The sequence below is a fragment of the Nycticebus coucang genome, chromosome 2 (assembly GCF_027406575.1).
Source record: "Nycticebus coucang isolate mNycCou1 chromosome 2, mNycCou1.pri, whole genome shotgun sequence".
Classification (NCBI taxonomy): domain Eukaryota; kingdom Metazoa; phylum Chordata; class Mammalia; order Primates; family Lorisidae; genus Nycticebus; species Nycticebus coucang.
The window spans coordinates 119,109,842-119,127,564 of NC_069781.1; the positions used below are offsets into that span (position 1 = coordinate 119,109,842).

At 45.2% G+C, this 17,723-nt stretch overlaps 1 protein-coding gene across 1 annotated transcript in view; it reads right to left on the reverse strand.

Annotated features, from left to right (window-relative positions):
- Positions 1-2,137: 2,137 nt before the first annotated feature.
- Positions 2,138-17,723, reverse strand: part of ABHD2 (abhydrolase domain containing 2, acylglycerol lipase) — an 86,433-nt gene continuing 70,847 nt past the window's right edge. The window contains exons 7-11 of the mRNA XM_053581670.1: positions 16,835-16,927; positions 13,910-14,020; positions 11,500-11,569; positions 9,987-10,071; positions 2,138-8,094 (exon numbers count right to left, since the gene is read on the reverse strand). Coding sequence (XP_053437645.1) covers positions 7,898-8,094; positions 9,987-10,071; positions 11,500-11,569; positions 13,910-14,020; positions 16,835-16,927 — 556 coding nt within the window. The 3' untranslated portion in view covers positions 2,138-7,897. The remainder of the gene's footprint in view (positions 8,095-9,986; positions 10,072-11,499; positions 11,570-13,909; positions 14,021-16,834; positions 16,928-17,723) is intronic.

Sequence of the window (17,723 nt, forward strand, 5' to 3'; positions counted from 1 at the left end):
TGCCAGCTCTGGTGTATGTGGCTGGCGCCCTAGCCTCTGAGCTACAGGCGCCAAGCCTCAAGGAATCTTCTTGCCTCAGCCTCTTAAGTAGCTGGAACTACAAGTGCCTGGCACTATACCTGGCTCATTTTCTATTTTTAGTAGAGACAGGAGTCTCACTCTTGCTCAGGCTGGTTTCCAACTCCTGAGCTCAGGCGATCCACTCGCCTCAGCCTCCCAGAGTGCTAGAATTACAGGCAGGAGCCACTGTGCCCAGCCCCATTAGCACTTTGAAAAATATTGAGACTTTCAATATCCTGAGGCAGGCATTCTTATGATTATTCCCATCTTGGTAAAAATAAATTCCGAGGTTAAATCCAGTGTAGGGCCAAAGAGCTAGACATGGCTAGGATGGGACCCTAACTCAGCAACTTTGGCTCCGAATCCCTTTGGCTCTGTTACTATTAATGCTTTGTCTCAAATGTTTATTTAGTTGTGGAGATACAGGAATTGCAGAGAGGAGAAGGGAAGAGGAACAGTGAAATGAGAACTTCGTTTATTCCAGGTCAATCTCACCAACCACTGTCAGATAAGGAGGAAATAACTTTAAGAGGAAAGCAAACAATGTACAGTAGAGATGCTGAGGTTAATTCCAAATGTGGAAGATAGCATGAATCAAAGGAATTTCTGGGTGGCACCTAGCCATATTGAGAGAGGTGTTTAACTTACCCCTGCAGGGAGAGGTTAAGCAGTTCACATCACCTATAATGTCTCTCACCTTCACGTAACTCTCTCTAAGGACACTCCAGCGAGGAGCAGAGGCTGTCACATGGAGAACTGTCAGTTAGGTATTTGGTCCTCACCATGGGAAAATAACGGAAGTCTGTTACTAAAAGGTGTAATAAAAAATGTTAGCACTACTGGGGCAGTGAGGGAGAGGTTGCTACAGGGTTGTCTCGGGAGAGGTGCAGCTGTGTGCTGGTGGTCCTAAGTGACCACACTGGCATGCTGTGGGCACCAACCTACCTGACTCCCTAGACCTGAAATCTCTTCCATGTAGTTCTTTTCACAGGTATTCTTTGCAAGTTGTTTTTCTTGTATCAAAATAGTCTGGCTATTTTGTGCAGGATAGGGAAGCTTGTGTGGGGGGAAGCTTGCCTACCAGAGGTAGATGAATTTTGAAATCTGATATTGGGCATTCTTACGTCTTGTTAATGCACACCTTCCAAAGCTATTACTCCCCACCCCGTCAGGCTGGTGAAAGGTTTCATGTGGCCAAAGAGGGAAGGGAGGTATGAGTGTAAGGCTCTTAGAATGACCTGCCTGTGGTTGGCCCTGGGACACCTTAGCTTCGGTTCAGACAGATCCAAGAAAACACCACCACACAACCCAACCAACCCAGTATGATCTGAACCTAGGAAACGTTCACCTCGTCTTTTCAAGGAACATTATTGGAAAAGCACACAAATCATGCATGGCAGGCACCATTTATATCTCTCTTGCATTTTGTCTACATGGTTTACTTTATGAAGTAATTGTGAGTAAAATGTTGATATCTTGGTTTAGTTCTTGGCTTTCTTGCCTGGAGAAGACAGGGCTGTGAAGACACTTGTGGACAGGTCGTGTCTTTGGTAATTTGTTTTGCAAGAGTAAAGATCAATTTTTTTTTCTTTAGACAGTCTCACTCTGTCACCCAGGCTAGAGTGCACTGGCCTGACCATAACTCACTGCGGCCTCAAACTCCTGGGCTCAAGCAGTTTTCCTACCTCAGCCTCACAAGTAGCTGGGACTACAGGCACATACCACCATGCCTGGTTAATTAAAATTTTTTTTGCAGAGATGTGGGTCTCACTGTGTTGCCCAGGCCGATCTCAAACTCCTGAGCTCAAGTGATCCTCTCACTTCTGCCTCCCAAAGTGCTGGGCCATGAATAACCTAGCCTGGCCATGAACATCAGTTTTGCTGAGAAACTGTTTTGTGCATTTCCATTAAGCATATACTTTGGTGAAAACCTAGGAAGAATCCCTTTAGACCATCGATTCTCAACCTGTGGGTTGTGACCCACAGGAACTGTATTAAAGGGCCACAGAATTAGGAAGGTTGAGAACCACTGCTTTAGACACAAAATCCCCACCATACAAAGGACACATAGTCAAACCACATTTTTAGTCTTTATTTTTTTCAAGTAAAGAAATTCCATTGACTCAAAGATTAACAAAATTATAGTTTTTGTTTGTAATGATCTTTGTTTACCACCACACAGAATCATAGTAGAATCAAAAGTAATATGAGAAAATAAAATGATCAAGGACACCACTGTTTAGTATAATTTCTTAATAAAGGTAAATATCCTCATATTTAGAAAAAATTGCATTGCTAGTTGCAAATCTTAAACACCTCAGTGCTGAAGGATCCTGTATTTCCCCCCAAAGATCCAGCAGCACAGAGGCTTTCAGAACACAAACTCAAAAATACAGTGTTTTTAGGGCAGCATTTTAAGTTTTGGAAAACCCAAACAAAACAAAACAAAACAAACCAGAATTAGGAATGTGAAAGTGATGGTTCTCAAAAATCAGTCTGGAAGCAGATCTGCCAACTTAAGAACGTGGTTGAAGGAGTCTAACCAGGAAAAGGAGAGATGCAAACTTGCTCTTCCCTGCCTTCTCCCCTCCCCTGGGGTCACTAAGGCAGCTGCAGTGGCAGAAGTCAAAAGCTCAGGTACAGTGAAGGTCTTCCTGAGGCAGTGGGAGAGACCCAGATCATCTGGAACTGGTGTGGAGAGGTGGCAGGATTCTACATGGACTTGTGCTTTAGGAAACTCAAGAGGCCAAAATAAAAACCTAACAAAACCTAACTTCTATTCCCGGAAACTCTGTCCACCCACACGAACAGCCTAGGAGAAAACTGGTTGGCGCTGGGACCAAGGGGGTCAGCAATTGATCCAGGTGACTGCTGGCTGCTAACATGGATGGTCTGGAAGGAGAATGCCCATAGAGACAAAGGGGTATTTCTACAGATGCTATAAGTGGACTGTCCCCAATTTATGGCAATAGTGGATTTCTTGGCTAATGGGGACCAGAAGCAAGAGAAGGCAGGTTATAGATTTCATTACTAATTGACAGGAGTCTAGTTAAAGGCTGAGAACTTGATGGAACTCAGAATGTTAGGCTTAATCCACCAGTTAGACATTAACTTCAGCTTACTTATTAAGAGACACATGAAAGCTTTACCCATACATGCTAGAAATAACAGTTCAGAAAACATGGGGGACTGATTCTTCCAAAGTGGGCAGCTATCTACTTTCTGGGAGTCTGAGAATGGCTAGTGAGTTGGATTCGGTGGCCTGCTTCCAAAGGCCAGTACAGGAGGATGCCTGGGCTGCAGTATTTGGAGGCTGCAGCGGCAGGGATGTGGGCAAGAGGAAGCAGCCTGTGCCTTGGATAGCATTCTAGTTCTCTCTGCCAGCAGGGGCCAGATCTTCCCTTAGCTTCAAATACAATTTGGCAAAAGCAATTCTAGTCTATGAAGAGGGGTACATCCTCCTGCTTAAATAACAGAAGATAATCTTTCACTCAATTGCTTGGCCTCTAAATGCCATAGTCAGGCTACTTTTCATGGTTTTTTTGAAGCATTCAAGCAATCCAAAGTGGCTTTGAACAACACAGTAAGGCCAAGGACAGAGAGGTGGCGGAGATGAGGCCATTTCTGAATCACTTGTATTGTTGAGGGGTGGGGACACACTGTGACAAGGAGCCTACAGCCCACGGAGGAAATTCTCTGGTTTTGCTGTGGCTTTGCTTCAAGCTTCCATAGCGGAAGAATTTGAATCTAATGCCACAATACAGTTGTGATACCAGGGGATTTTCTAGAGGCAAGTTAAGGCTTTCTGGGCAAAGAAAACAATTCCAGATGTGACAGAATGCTGCAGTGAAATGCTACTTAATAACCCTCCTATCCTGTGTAAAGGACAAAGACCTCTGAGTTCCTTCAGCCCAATGTGATGTTTCAGCAATCTTTACTTTAGCTCTAAGTCAGAATCAATGCCGTCAGAAAAGAAAAGCCCCTCACAGTTCAGACATCTGCTTGCATGGCAAACACAAACAAGAACACATGTATTGTTTCTGGAGCTGGCAAAACAGATCTCAAGTCACAGTTACAAAGAGAGCTTTCATTCAGATGCCAGGCAAATAAGCTCAGCTACCCAGAAAGTTCAGCCTTAATGAAGACTGTAATTTTAGAATGAAAGGCTGAGCAGGAAGAAAATTTCTGCCCTGGGAATTCTCAATGCCTGAGTCACATTGGGAGATGGAGATATTCTCCTCATAGTAGCGGTCAGCACCTGCCACAGTCGCAAGACCACCCTCAGAACAGCTTACATATTGTGATGACGATGGAGACCCTGAAGATAAGCCAAAGACTCAAGGCTTTGGACAAGATCAAAATTCTCCACCAGGACAGGCTTAATGCAGAAGCTCCCTCCCTCCAAGTCCCACAAGATGACATTGGGCCTTGACATAGCTGTTTCATCTGCAAGGTTGTAAGAGCCAAGTTCAGGCAAATGTTCAGCAAATGATGTATAAATAAATGATGCAGTCTTAGAAATGGTCTAAGATAAGGGAACAGGCTCAGAGGGGTGAAGTGACTTGCCCATGATCCAGTGTGAATTAGAGACAGGACAAGAACCTAGGTCTCTTGAACTTTGGTTCTGTAACATCACATCAAAAAAGAAACACTCCCCTTTCAGGTATATTTCCACTTGCATGGTAGCTCATAAGGCTCCGGGCAAATACATAAAATGCTTCAGAGAGGTTAAAAGAACATTGTAACAACAAACAAGTTCTACCTTCATTCTGCTCTGCAATCACTGGTACAAACTCACAGCCGGAAAGTTTTCTTCAAGTGTGTTTAAACTCCCTTCTAACAAAAATGAGTCAGAGAATTGACACTGTTTTTCAAGTCAGATAATCCTAATTTGTCTGAGATCAGTTATTCTCCAAATTGTTTAGGGGGCAGGGTATATAATAGGAGAAAGATGGATCCTTTCACCCTTTGGTTTTATTCCTGCAACAGAATTGTCTAGATCAATACAATTTATATCCTTAATTTGATTTTAAAATATAATGTTCAAATAACCTAAAAATTCAGCCCTGTTTTAGCCCAAATACGACCTTAACACCAAGAAGAGCTTTCACATTATCACTGGAAATGAATGACTTTGGGAAGAAAGACAAGCCTGGAGGAGGGAAAAAGATGACCTATAAATAAAATGGCTGCTCCCTCATTTACTAGGCCAGTTTGCCTCTCTGTAAATGCAGCTGCCTCTGTGCTTTCAGGGACAGACAAGAATTTTCCTATACTAACAGCCCCGGTCCCATTCTCATTTCAATGCCTGAGGGCCTAGAGCTTGCACAAAGGGCTTCAGTTGATTTCATGTGAGCCAAAAGGGAATGTAATTGCCATTCAGAGTCACAAGCTAAAAAGATTTCAGCTGGGACAGGGCCCTGTAGCCCTGGTGGATGAATTCCGGTTGTGTGACAAGAAAGGCTATGCCTCTCCAGCCATGATTTTCCTCTGAGAGGGTCACTAGGACTGCCATGCAGACCACACTCCAAGGATTCCTTCCTTCTTGTTTGTGTGACAACAGGACTGTCTTTTCTTCTAAATGGAGCTGGTACCTGGGCTGGCCACTACTTCATCAGAATAGGTTAAGAGATGTGGCCTCAGGCAAATGAAAGGAGCCTCTTATTCCTGGGATGGTGATTCAGTCCTATTAGTCTATTGCTTGATTTACCTATTTCCACAAATAAATCTTAAGAATTAAAGGTAGTAACAGGCAATACGACTATGAATTTTCTAGATTACAACTGCGGTTGGGCAGAGGGAAAAGTAACAGAGGAGAGGGACTAGCTTCCGAATTGAGGGGTAAAGTGCCAAATTGTGCAAAAAGAAAGCAAAAAGGAAATGCATTAGAAAAATAACAACTTGGGGGAAAAGTCATAATAACAGAATTTGGAAAAATACCAAAACACAGTTGAGAGCTCAGAAATCTCAATCTTCTGAGATAATGGCTGTTTTTGATTTTAATAGGATGATCTGTTGATTGTCAGAAAACCTCAGGTTATAGATGTTACTGTCACGGTCACTTGGACTGATGCCCGACCTACATGCACCTGTGGCCATGAGGGTTGGCGTTCAGGTGACTCCCTTTACCCCTTAAACATTCCCAAAGACCCACTACGTATGTTCCAGTCTGTCCTGGACAGAAAGGAGATGAAGTTAGGAAAATATCTTTTTAAAGTATCCAACAATTTCACCATAGTTTGTTTAGTTCCAGATAGCAACTGCTGATTTTTCAAAGTGCAGGGTTTTTAGATATTCAAGTACCACAGGATTGGACAGAAGGAGTACTTGAAACCTAGAGTGGCATTTTCTCTTGAGAAGGTACACTTTGCAAAGATTTATCCTACAGACCACAAATATAGGCTATTAAAAATCTGGTTTCAAAATAATACCTTCTTCAGTTGGAAATACCTTTCTCCAAACTCATATCCAACTTTTGAATTGTTTGGTATCAAAAGCCAGAGTAAGAGAGACCTGGGTTAAAAAACTAAAATTATAATTGAGTGCTTAAAAAAAAATTCCAAACCTCTTCATATGAATAAAAAAGAACAAAAAAAAAAAAAGGCAAAATGATGATATGCTTAGAGTGGGAGAATAGTTCCCAGGCTCCTCTGGAGGGATGTTCTCTCAAACGTCAGTAAACTGAGTTTGTCATTGAACTTTAGAACGGGTAGTGATCTCAGCAATCTTCTACCTGGTCCAAGTCCCCTTTTTTAATTGGTGAAGAAACTAAAGTTCAAAGGGACCTTGTCCAGGGTGAAGCAGAGCAGGGCACAGCCCAGATGCTCACTACCACCCAGGTCCTTCTAAGACAATGGTTCTCAACCTTCCTAATGCTGCGGTCAGTTAATACAGTTCCTGTGGGTCGCAACCCACAGGTTGAGAACCGCTATGAATCTAAGACATCGGGGAACAGCACATCACACTGTGGTCACCCCGGAGCAGCTACAGGGCAGGCCTTGCTGCTCTGGAGGCCCCTGGAAGCTAAGAGACACCTTTGCCTGTGAGTTTCAATAAAAGGAGCTATGAAGATTTAAAGGTGCTATTGAATGTTTCCCAAATTTACCAGGTGACGAGAATCCCCTGGGGCACTTGTGAAAAACTGAAATCTCCAGACCCCTTCCCAGACCCACTGAATCAGTCTCCACAAGGGGAGGGACCTGGGAGGCTGAATTTTTAACAAGTGCCCCACATAACTCTCATCCGCAGCAAAGCACAGGGAAACTGATTTAGAAGACAATGAGGGAGGAAACTTGGCTTGTGACTTGAAGGATTTTCCTTTGCCATTTAAGAGGCCAACTCCAGCCTGGGAGGCCCAGCTCCTCAAGTTCTCAAGCTGAACGGTATCTTTAGCATTGGTCCAGAATGGTGAGCTCTTCTCAGGGTTTATGTAAGGACACATACAACCACTGCAAAATGACATACATCCTCACTATTCTCAGGGAAAAGCCTTTTGATTGGCAAAGCAAAATTGCTGTTCAGACACATTTTTTAATAGGGAAACTAGATGTAATTGGCTTAAAAGCAATCAGATGCTGAAACTGGACAGGAGGGTGAGAACTGTGTCACTTGTCACCATGGCTAACAATGCAATGGAAAAAACTAGTAACTAAACACAAAAATAGCCTGGAGCTCCCAGGGAGAGTTGCCTACTCCGAGACAGGTGTGCATGGTGGGTGCCCCCCCGCTGATGGTGTGAGGTCAGATCCAGGTCACTGAGGGAGATGGGAGACCTGAAACAGGGGATGAGGGGATGTGGGTTCCAGAGGAGGGCTGCTGGAGCCAGAGTCCAGAGGCCTCACTCCAGGTCGGCCTCCACCTGCTCCGTGTCAGAGCACTGCAACTTGTTATGCTCCCACTGGCAAATGGCGTTGGCATACTCCACCACTAGCTTATCCATCCACGTCAGGGGTTCGGGGAACAGCACAGCGCCCTCAAAGAAGCCCAGGTGGCCCCCATGTAGAGGCAGCACAAACATGACGTTCTCCCGTTTCTCTGCAGGGAAAAGGCAACTGAGTGAGTTATTATATTCTAGTTAGCTCCAGGGTAGACGATGTGAAATGAGCAAGCCAGGGTGGCCTGGTCTTTCCCCACAGGGAAAAGGTCACCTAAGTGGACATCTAACTTCTACTCACTCTGCTTTGTTCACTAAAGTGGGACAGACCTTTGGTGGGGCAGGCAAGACAGTGGGATTTGGCAGGTCTTGGAATAGCAGCTTGGCTTTGGAGCAGAAAGGGCACCAGCTTACAAAACCCTGAGAACTCCAAGGGGTTCTCACACTTGGCTGCATATTAGAACCAGGTAGGGAGTCTTTAAACTGCCCTTAACTGAGAAGACACCCAGACAAATTAAATCAGAACCTCTTGGTGGGGGGTGGGGAGATGAGGGGAGCAGTGAGAGAGGGGAATCTAGGCCCTAGTGCTGCCAAAGCTCTCCAGGCAAGTCACTGTGCTTCCCAACTTTCTCAGTGCCTCAGAAACACCTGGGACATTTTGTTAAAATGCAGATTCTGACTAAGCTGGAAGGGGGATTTTCTGCATTTCTCAAAAGCTCCAGGTGATGCTGATTCTAGTGGTGGCAGCCCGGCTCTGGGTAGGGTTTCATAGTACTACTAGTGTTATTTACCAGGAATGAGGAGAATTCAACAGAGTTAAGGATCTTTCGTTACAAACATTTATCTTCAAGATTAAGACTGAACTTAAAGCTGAAAGTTGTGTTGAAAGATGCCCAAGCTCTCCATGCCACCTGGTAAATGGCCAACCTAAAAATTAATAACCTGGAGCTTGATTTTATGAATCCATGTTTACGTTAGTGCCCCATGGCCAGCACTGAAGAGGTGCATAAAATGGGCAGCAGGTACAAGAGGAACATTTGTCTTCTCAGGGGAGTAAGTGACAAGAGCCCTTTATTGGCTCTCCAGGTCTGTTTTCTTGCCTGACCTTTATTGTTGCTTTTTGGTAGCTATTTGATAAATTTTGCTGTGACATTAGCACCAGGCAGGTTCTGTTAGAGGTACAGAAGGAAACAAATGCTGTTGCTTTCTCTCCTGCTGCACACGTAGCTGAGTGGGCTGCTGTGATGCAGGGAGCCCAGGGCTGGATGGGGATGCCTTTGATCACATAAACACGCGCAGCCTTCCTCCTGAGCAGATAACAGCTCTGGCTGGGTATGGGTCTTTACCCACTACACTATCTACTCTTCTAGCCTGGGGGTCCTGGGAAAACCAGAGGTTGCCTCTTCCTTCTAGCTAATGTATGATGTTTGCGTGAGGAGGACTATGGAGGTCAGCGGATTATTTCCTAGGGATCTGAGACTCCAATAAGAGTAACTTAGGGAATTCCCAGTGTCTCCTCCTACTGTCCTCTGGCTAGTTCCTCCATTAGCTTCTAACTAGCATGAAGTGAGGCTATGCTGGCCCGAGGGATAACAATATTTCTATGAGCATGCTCTTTACTATTTCAGCTACTTTTATTTTTATCCTTAAAGCAGGTGAAGAAGCTGTCACAAGAGGTAGCAGGACTGGCCTTGTTATTTTGCTTTTTAGGTCAAAGGTGAAGTCTGAATAGCTTACAGTCAAACTCTTAATGAAACCATAACTCTGAGACAATTTCACAGAATACCAGGTGACTTCCCCAAAGCCCTCTTGGCTTGGATACACACGATGGTCCCGTCTCCTGTACCAGGAGGGAACACATGAGGGCCCTGCCCAGGCCCCATCACAGCTGCAGGACCATCAGGATAGGTAGAGTAAGAACATTGCCATAAGATGTCCTTCCCCAAAGAGACTAGTCCCCAGGAGATGACAGCATGATAGCACAGTGACAGGGACAGGATTTACTGTGGCAATTTGCTAAGTGGTTGAGGGAGCAGCAGGAAGAAACACTTACCTGAAAGAGATTTGGGGATAGTTAGAAGACTTTCATGCACCAAGGGGTCATCAGCTGCATTAACCAGCATGAGAGGCACATAAATCTGCAACAAGAAAATAAAGCAGAGTTAAATTATCCATTTCCATTTTCAGACCCTATTATTCAAGGCTTAAATTCACTACCGGGAACATCTTTGAAGCACAGGGAAGAAGAGAACAAAGCTCAGCTTGGCGAACAGGTGGAGGAAGGAGGCCTCGTATTCACCGTTTCGTATTCACCGGCAGCACGAAGACTTACATTTGCCGCTGTGATTATCACCTCAGCAGCAGGCACGTGCTGGAGCAAAGCTTTCTGATGATCATCGCAGTGTTTCAGATTAGACATGCCTTTCAGCAAAAAGGCTTTACAAAGCGTTACATACATATTCATTCAGCTGGAATTGTAGGGAGGAAAAATGAAGTGCATTCCATGCCAGACAAAAGAGATTTTCTAACAGAATCTGAAGGTTGAAAACAGGAGGAAGCTGGTGAATACTGGGGAACTCTTGGCAGGGCTGTGCTCAACATCCACTTTAGAAAAACAGCCGATGGTCTCCTTTTTCATTTTAGTGGAGATAGTGCTGTTGGGGAAACTCAAAAGTTACTGAACACCGTATCGAGGTAGTGAATGGTTGGCTGTTCTCTCCTGGAGGTCTCTGATGCTGGCTCTAGACAGCTCAATGTTTCTATATTGGCTTAAATGAAGAAACCAAAAGCCTGGGTGATGATGCTAACCTAGGAGGAATGGCCAAGGTGACAGCAGAACTGCAGTTCACAATTATCTGTTTCATCTGAGGGAATGGAATGCCAAGCCAACAGGTGGACACTGACAGAGACAAATGGGTAAAAGAGCAATTGTGCAAAGACAGAAATGAGAAAAACTGGCTCGGTGGTAATTCAGGTAAAAAATATATGGGGATTTTGGTTAGCTACGAACTTCATACACATGTAGTTCATTGCAGCTGTTAAAAACTGCATTAATAAAAAACCAGTCTACCTTAGCAACAGACTTATTCCTCGTCATTTTGATACAGAAATACATCTATTTTATTCTGTGCTTGCCAGATAACAGCAGGAACTTTCCAGCTCAGTTTTTTACCCTAACAAAATATACGCTGGCCAAAAAAATGGGTCCAGGTAGGCCACAAAAAGGGTAAGAAATCTAGATGGATCTCCCACAAAGAGCCATGGCAAAAACCAGAGAGGATTATACTGTCAAAGGAAGACTAAGAAAACAACTGGGTTTTGGAGCAATTTTAAGGGCTTTCACACAGATATTCCAGCAGACTGGTTTGAGGCGCACCTGAGGGATTAATGTATGATGGTCACACAGGGACAGAGTTTGGTTCAATAACAAATTCAAGCTAAAGACTAGAACATTTTGAGTCAACTGTGGCTGAGCGTCCATCAGGAAAATTCAGGAGGGACCCCGACTACACCGTGTGTGAGGCTCAATGGAGTGACGCTAATCCTAGCTAGTGCTGGCCACTCACCCTGTGCAGGTATCTCATGCAGCTTTCTTCCTCATAATATTCCTTCAGGGAGTTATAGCCATGAAACTTCCTGCAGCACACACATACAAAGGAAAGGAGAAAACAACATTTGTCATAAGATCAGAATGCTGAGCCCATTCCTGCTCCAGCGCCCCACCCTAACTTGTTGCACTGGTAGAAAAACACAGGCAGCAGGGCGGCAGTCAGGCCCGAATGCTGCACTGATTTTTATTACTGCTTCAATTCCTGCTCTAACTTGTTACATCAGAACGTACCAGTAGAATATACATAGATAGCAGGGTTAAGGGTTAAGAGCACTGGATTTAGCATCTGGATTCAAATCTTAGCTCCACCATTTACTGGCTGTGTGACTTTAGGTAAACGGTTCAACTTTTCTGAGCCTCAGCTTTTCCCATGCAAAGTAGATCTGAGGACAGGATCTTCCTCAATGGTGCTGTGAGGTTTATGACATCAAAGTGCTCACTAGCATGGCGACTGACCCAGAGTAACTGCCCTGTAGTAACTGTTATCTATAGTAATTAGTGGATGTTATATCCTTTGAGGCACCATAAAAGAAGATGTCACTATAGACACAGAGAAACTGAAATTCAAAGGCATTTACTAGAACTTTCTTTTTGACAGAGTTCTTCTTAGTGGAGTAACGACAGGACCACCACAGATTAGAATGAAATACGTATTAGATAATAGAAATGAGATGGGTTCAAAGTTGCCAATTCTGTCCACCCAGGGAGCAGTGATCAGAGATAAAGTGGCATGTAACAAAACCTTGGGTGCTCCAGCAAGAAAGTCCTACAGCTGTGCTTTGCTCTGGGCCCCGGGAGGCCTGGTGGGGTTCGACCTGGAATTCTGCCACCAGGAGGCCTGAGTTAGTCCAGGCCAGAGGGACTCTGGAAACCTCATTTCTTTCTGGTTTCTGAACAGTAAGTAGATCTTTTCATTCTGAGTGGGGTCTTTAAGATGTCTTGCCTCCCTCAAAGCTATGGATCTCTTCCACCACCAGCCTCCTTAGTCATCTCTGCCTACGAAGGACCTGGAAAGCTCTGGCCAGACTACTGGAGCCCTTTTGATTACGGAGGGGGCCGAATATGGAGATCATCTCTAGCCTGTCTATCCTTATGAAATCAGTCCCTTTGCAGGCTCAGCGGGCAAGGAAAACATCCCCTTCTTCTGGTAATGGACCTATGACAAGGCCCAAACTGGTTGCAATCAATAAAACTGCTACCCTATCCAGTACTACTTGAGAACTCTAGGGAGTGTTGAGGAACATCTCTTTCAGGTTTAAACAAATTTAGAAGATGAATGGGAAATTTAAATTAAACTTGTTTTCTCATTAGATACCACGATAAAAATCACACACCCCATGGTAAGGGTGGGTAAGATTCATTCTCATCTTCTGAACATAGCAGCAATTTCCTAGTTTGTATTTCCTTTGAGTAACTGTTAACAGGCACATTTCAAGGTTACTTTGTATAAGAAGGTGACTAAAATCTTTTTTTTAACAATTTGGGGTTTTTGTTTGTTTGTTTGTTTGTTTGCAGTTTTTGGCAGAGGCTGGGCTTGAACTCACCACCTCCGGCAAATGGGGCCGGCACCTTACCCCTTTGAGCCACAAAGGAAAGTAGAGATCCCATACCCTTAGGTCAATTATCTGCCTATCAGAAGAATACTTGTTCGCTTTAGGGCCAAGGAGAAAGGTATCAAATTATTTGATAAAGGTATCAAATAATTATTAAATAAAAAGCATGACATATTTAAAGAGAATGATGAGGATAGTGATTAATTTTAGTGCAGCCAAGCCTCAATCAGAAACTCCTGGTACTAGAAAAGAGGACACTGTCAGTGTTGTGACCTCAGGCGTCACAACAGAGAGGCCAGGCAGGTAAAGAGCAAATGAGTGAAGCGAGTGGGCTTGCATCTGACACTGGAGTCTTCAAGTGCCAAAGAAAGAGGCTCTGTTTTGCTTGAAATACACAGTCCTCTGGTCTGTCTTCTGTTTTTCTACTTTTTACAGAGGCTTAGATGGGTACAGACATACTCCCTTTCCCTTTTACTCCACTACCAATGCAGATCTACATAGCCCCTGAGGTGCGCCCTGGGGTAGAGGCAGGACAGGCAGGGTCTAGGCGGTGCGTGCCCGGGCTTCTCAGTTCAAGCTGGCTATGCTATGCAGGAATGCAGTTAGTGGTCAGATCTCTTCCTGTTTTCCAAGAGAAATTAAGAACCTAGATTTTCCTATGAAATCTGTTTTTAAACATTAGACACATATTCAAAGAAAAAAAAAAAACCCTAAAGCTTAAGTGGGCAGAACAAAGCACTTGGATTGAGCAGAGCTGGACTGAGGCCTGGCACCCTGCCCCAGCGCGTTCCTCTCAGGCCTGTGTGGACACACCTCATCACGTTGTCATCAATCTGCATCAGGGATGTTGCTGTGTAGAGCCGACTCAAGTCTGTGTCCTCCAGGCACTGGGGTTTCTTAACTTGGTCTCCAAAAAGAGCTTGCCTAGAATGAAACACAAAAGCAGAGACTTAACAAAATGAGGGTGAAGAAATGCCGCAGAGCCTGCTGCCCTGCCCGGAGGCAAGCCAGGGCCCAAAGTCTAGGTGGTAAGTAAGAAACAGATCCCTGGCTTTGGAATGACCCAGAGGATGCACTTGTGCATAATGACTTCTGAATAACAGGAGAAAAGATGAATGTCAAGATGTTATTTTCCTTTCCAGGGGCACATAGACAAACTAAAGATTGAGTCTGAGCTCCACTGAATACCACAGAGCCTTCCCTACAGGGGAGGCCATCTCAGGATGGGCCCCCTGGTAAGCAGCAGGCCATGGGCAGCCTCGTCTTTACACTGGTGTTGACACTGCCCCTGGGCCCTTTGTGAGCCTTTTGTGTCACTTAACAAGGAAGACAAAGCTTAACCCATTTAGCATAGGGGCAAATCAACAGCTCTCCAACTGTACGATAAAAGTTAACATATATTCAAGCGACTAATCACTTCTATGAAGAGCAGCTCCATATTGAGAGGATGACAATAAAGGGAGAGTCAGAGTGTGCATTCAGATCTCCTCCCACCCTCAATCACACAGCTGACAAAGGACTGAGTTTGCCTGGGTTCTGGCCCTGCAGTGGGAGAGATTCATTATGGAACTCGGTATTCTGCTCTCCATTCACAACCTCTCCAAAAGACAAGGAACACAATTCTTTAGCATTTATTTTTTCAAAAGAATATTAGGAAGATTATATACCTACTGCATTGATTTCATAAATTTAAAATTTTCCTAAAATTTCTTTTTTTTTTTTTTAGCCGGGGCTAGGTTTGAACCCACAACCTCCGGCATATGGGACCGGCGCCCTACTCCTTGAGCCACAGGCACTGCCCAATTTTCCTAAAATTTCTAAACGTTAGACTTTCTGCAGTAAATTTCAAAAATGTAAATGCACTTATGGCATACTCAAAGGACACTTCCAATCTGTCAAGAATTACATGATGAACTTTTTAGAGTAATCAGTACCAAGACCAGGCCCTTCAGCAAAACAAATGTTCCTTCGGAGTTCTTTTGACTCCACAGGTACAGGAAGGCAAACAGAGGACATGGACTTGGCTTCACCCTTTCCGGCTACATAACCTCAGCAAATGCCCAGACCCTTCCAAACCTCAGCTGTGCCACACCCAGCTCAATGCCCAACACGTGGCTAATCCTTAAACAACACCAGCCAAGTGGAAACAGCTGAATTTCCAGACAGCACAGGAGACATAAGTCACTACCCACCCAGCAGGAGAACCCGAGGACATGTGTGGCAGCTTGGCAGCTTGAGGGGCCCACAAGCCCATCCTTGCCCACGTGATCCCCCACCCACAGGAAGCCAAATCTGGGGCACATGGCCTTGGTGGGCAGTACCATATTTTCTTTTAATTGTTGGAAAAAAGAGAATAAGGAACTGATCATTTCGCCAGACTGCTTTCCCCAGAAGAGTACCAAAAATCTCCCCTTGTTTTTCTTTTTTTAAGAAATGGGGCCTAGCTGAGACTACAGGTGCATATCACCACGCCCTGCTAAATTTTTTTTTTTTTTTTTAAGAGATGAGGTCTTGGCTCAGCGCCTGTAGCTTAGTGAGTAGTGTGCTGGCCACATGCACCAAGGCCGGCCCAGGCCCAGCCTGCTAAACAACAATGACAACTGCAACCAAAAACTAGCTGGTAATCCCAACTACTTGGGAGGCTGAGGCAGGAGACTTGCTTAAGCCCAAGACTTTGAGGTTGCTGTGAGCTGTGACGCCATAGCACTCTACTGAGGATGACATAGTGAGACTCTGTTTCAAAAAAAAAGAGAGAGAGAGAGATGAGGTCTTGCTATGTTGCCTAGGCTGGTCTTGAACTTCTGGCCTCAAGTGTTCTTACTGCCTTGGCCTCCCAAATTGCTAGGATCACCAGCATGTGCCACCTTGCCTGGCCCCAAATTGCATTTTTTTGAGTGACCATATGTACTAAGCTGTGGGAGGAATCAAACATGCCCAAGCCCTCCATTGTTTTCAAGTTTTGTTCGGGATTCACAGGAGAGTAACAGAAAAGCAACTTGGGGGTGGAGGAGTCAGCTTCAGGGTGGCAAGAGAACCGAAATGGACCTCAAAGGATAAGAGGAGGGGGGTTCCCACAAGCAGAGCTCACGGAAATGCATTCTCAGGAGAGGTGGTAAGTCGTGTGGGAAGGGCCAGGAGTTTGTGATCCTCTAAGTGGCCAAGTCCAGCTAGAGGGGATGACAGTGCAGGGGAGGAGGGAGGCGTGTCATAGATACTAATAATCTCAATAAAAAACCATCAGTAATATTTATTGAGTGCTACTGTATACTAGGCAGTACTTTAAACACTTGATGGGTTAACCCCTTGAAGGATTCTGAACATAAGAGAGGCAGGCTGAGCGTGGTGAATATGCAGAGACTCAAACCCCTAGCAGGGAGGTGCAACCCCTATGCCAAGGGCCAGCAAAGTACGACTCCTGATCCCCACACACAGAAGCATCTTGAGGAGGAAGGTCCCTCAGTGGTGATAAGCCACCTCAGGGATACTCCCATCTGGGAAGGAAGGGATCAGAAGTGCTTCCTTGCCTTGGATTTACTGGGGATTATAAAGGCGGAAAGTAATTTGGCAAATTCAGTGGCTTGGCGCAAGTTTGTTTCTAACCGAGAATGCAGGCAGCAGAGATTCTGCACCACCCTTGCCTTTTTCTTTTCTTTTCTCTTGGAGAAACAGTAGTTCTGGCCTTAATGATTCCCAAATGAGCTCAGGAAGGAACAGTCTGAAACAACAAAGTGGACCCACCTGTGCGAGAGGATGATCTTCTTCATGTTGTCCGCCATGAGGAAGTTGTAGAACCGCCGGCACTGATCCCACTGCATGAAGGTTTCCTGGGCCCTGGAAGAATCACAGTGAGTGAGCGGGACTGTGATTGGGGGGGTGGGAGGGCAGGAGGAGGTTGGGAGGAGGCCAGGAGGGTTCTAGCCAGGGGAGCAAGGGGCTTGTGGGGAGAGCCCTGGCTCTCTGGCTATGGCCCCTACCAACATAGGGGCTTTGATGTGTGGCGCTCACACATCTGTGGAGAAGCCCATGGAGAAACCAGAAGATGGCACTGAAAAGCGACCCTTGCAAGGACCTTTGCTAGAGGCAGAGGCTTGGTTGTGGCACTCCTGACATCTTTTTCTAGTACCCTGGCCTTCTCTTAGTCACAGAACTTGGCAGTATGAAGTCTGCTTTGATTGCCATTTGGACACTTTCTCTATTCACCTCCTACCCAGCAGGCAAGTTTTCTGGCTTGATGACAAGCATGTGGATGGAAAGAGTGGGTTTGGAGGTAAAAACCTTAAAAAAATTGTTGCTGTTCAAGAGGCAAAGGAAAATCATAAAATTCGATATTCTCCAAGTAAATCTTTCTCTTGATTGTCCTTGTAACACTGAAGGTACAAGAAAAGCTAAATGGAAATTCGGAGGCTGTTGACCTCTTCCAGGCATGGCTGGAGGGGCTGGTCCGGAGACGCTTTCTGCTTGCAGGGCTGGTGTGTAGCCGGCATGTGCTAGTCCTGCCTGCCGTGAGGGTGACCCTCTGACCCTCCAGCAGTGGCACTAGGAGGGTGATGTTATCTTGTTTTCCAGAGCCCAGTTCTGCCACCAGCCTGTGTGGGAAGTAGGAGAAGGCACTGCCAGCCCTGTCTAC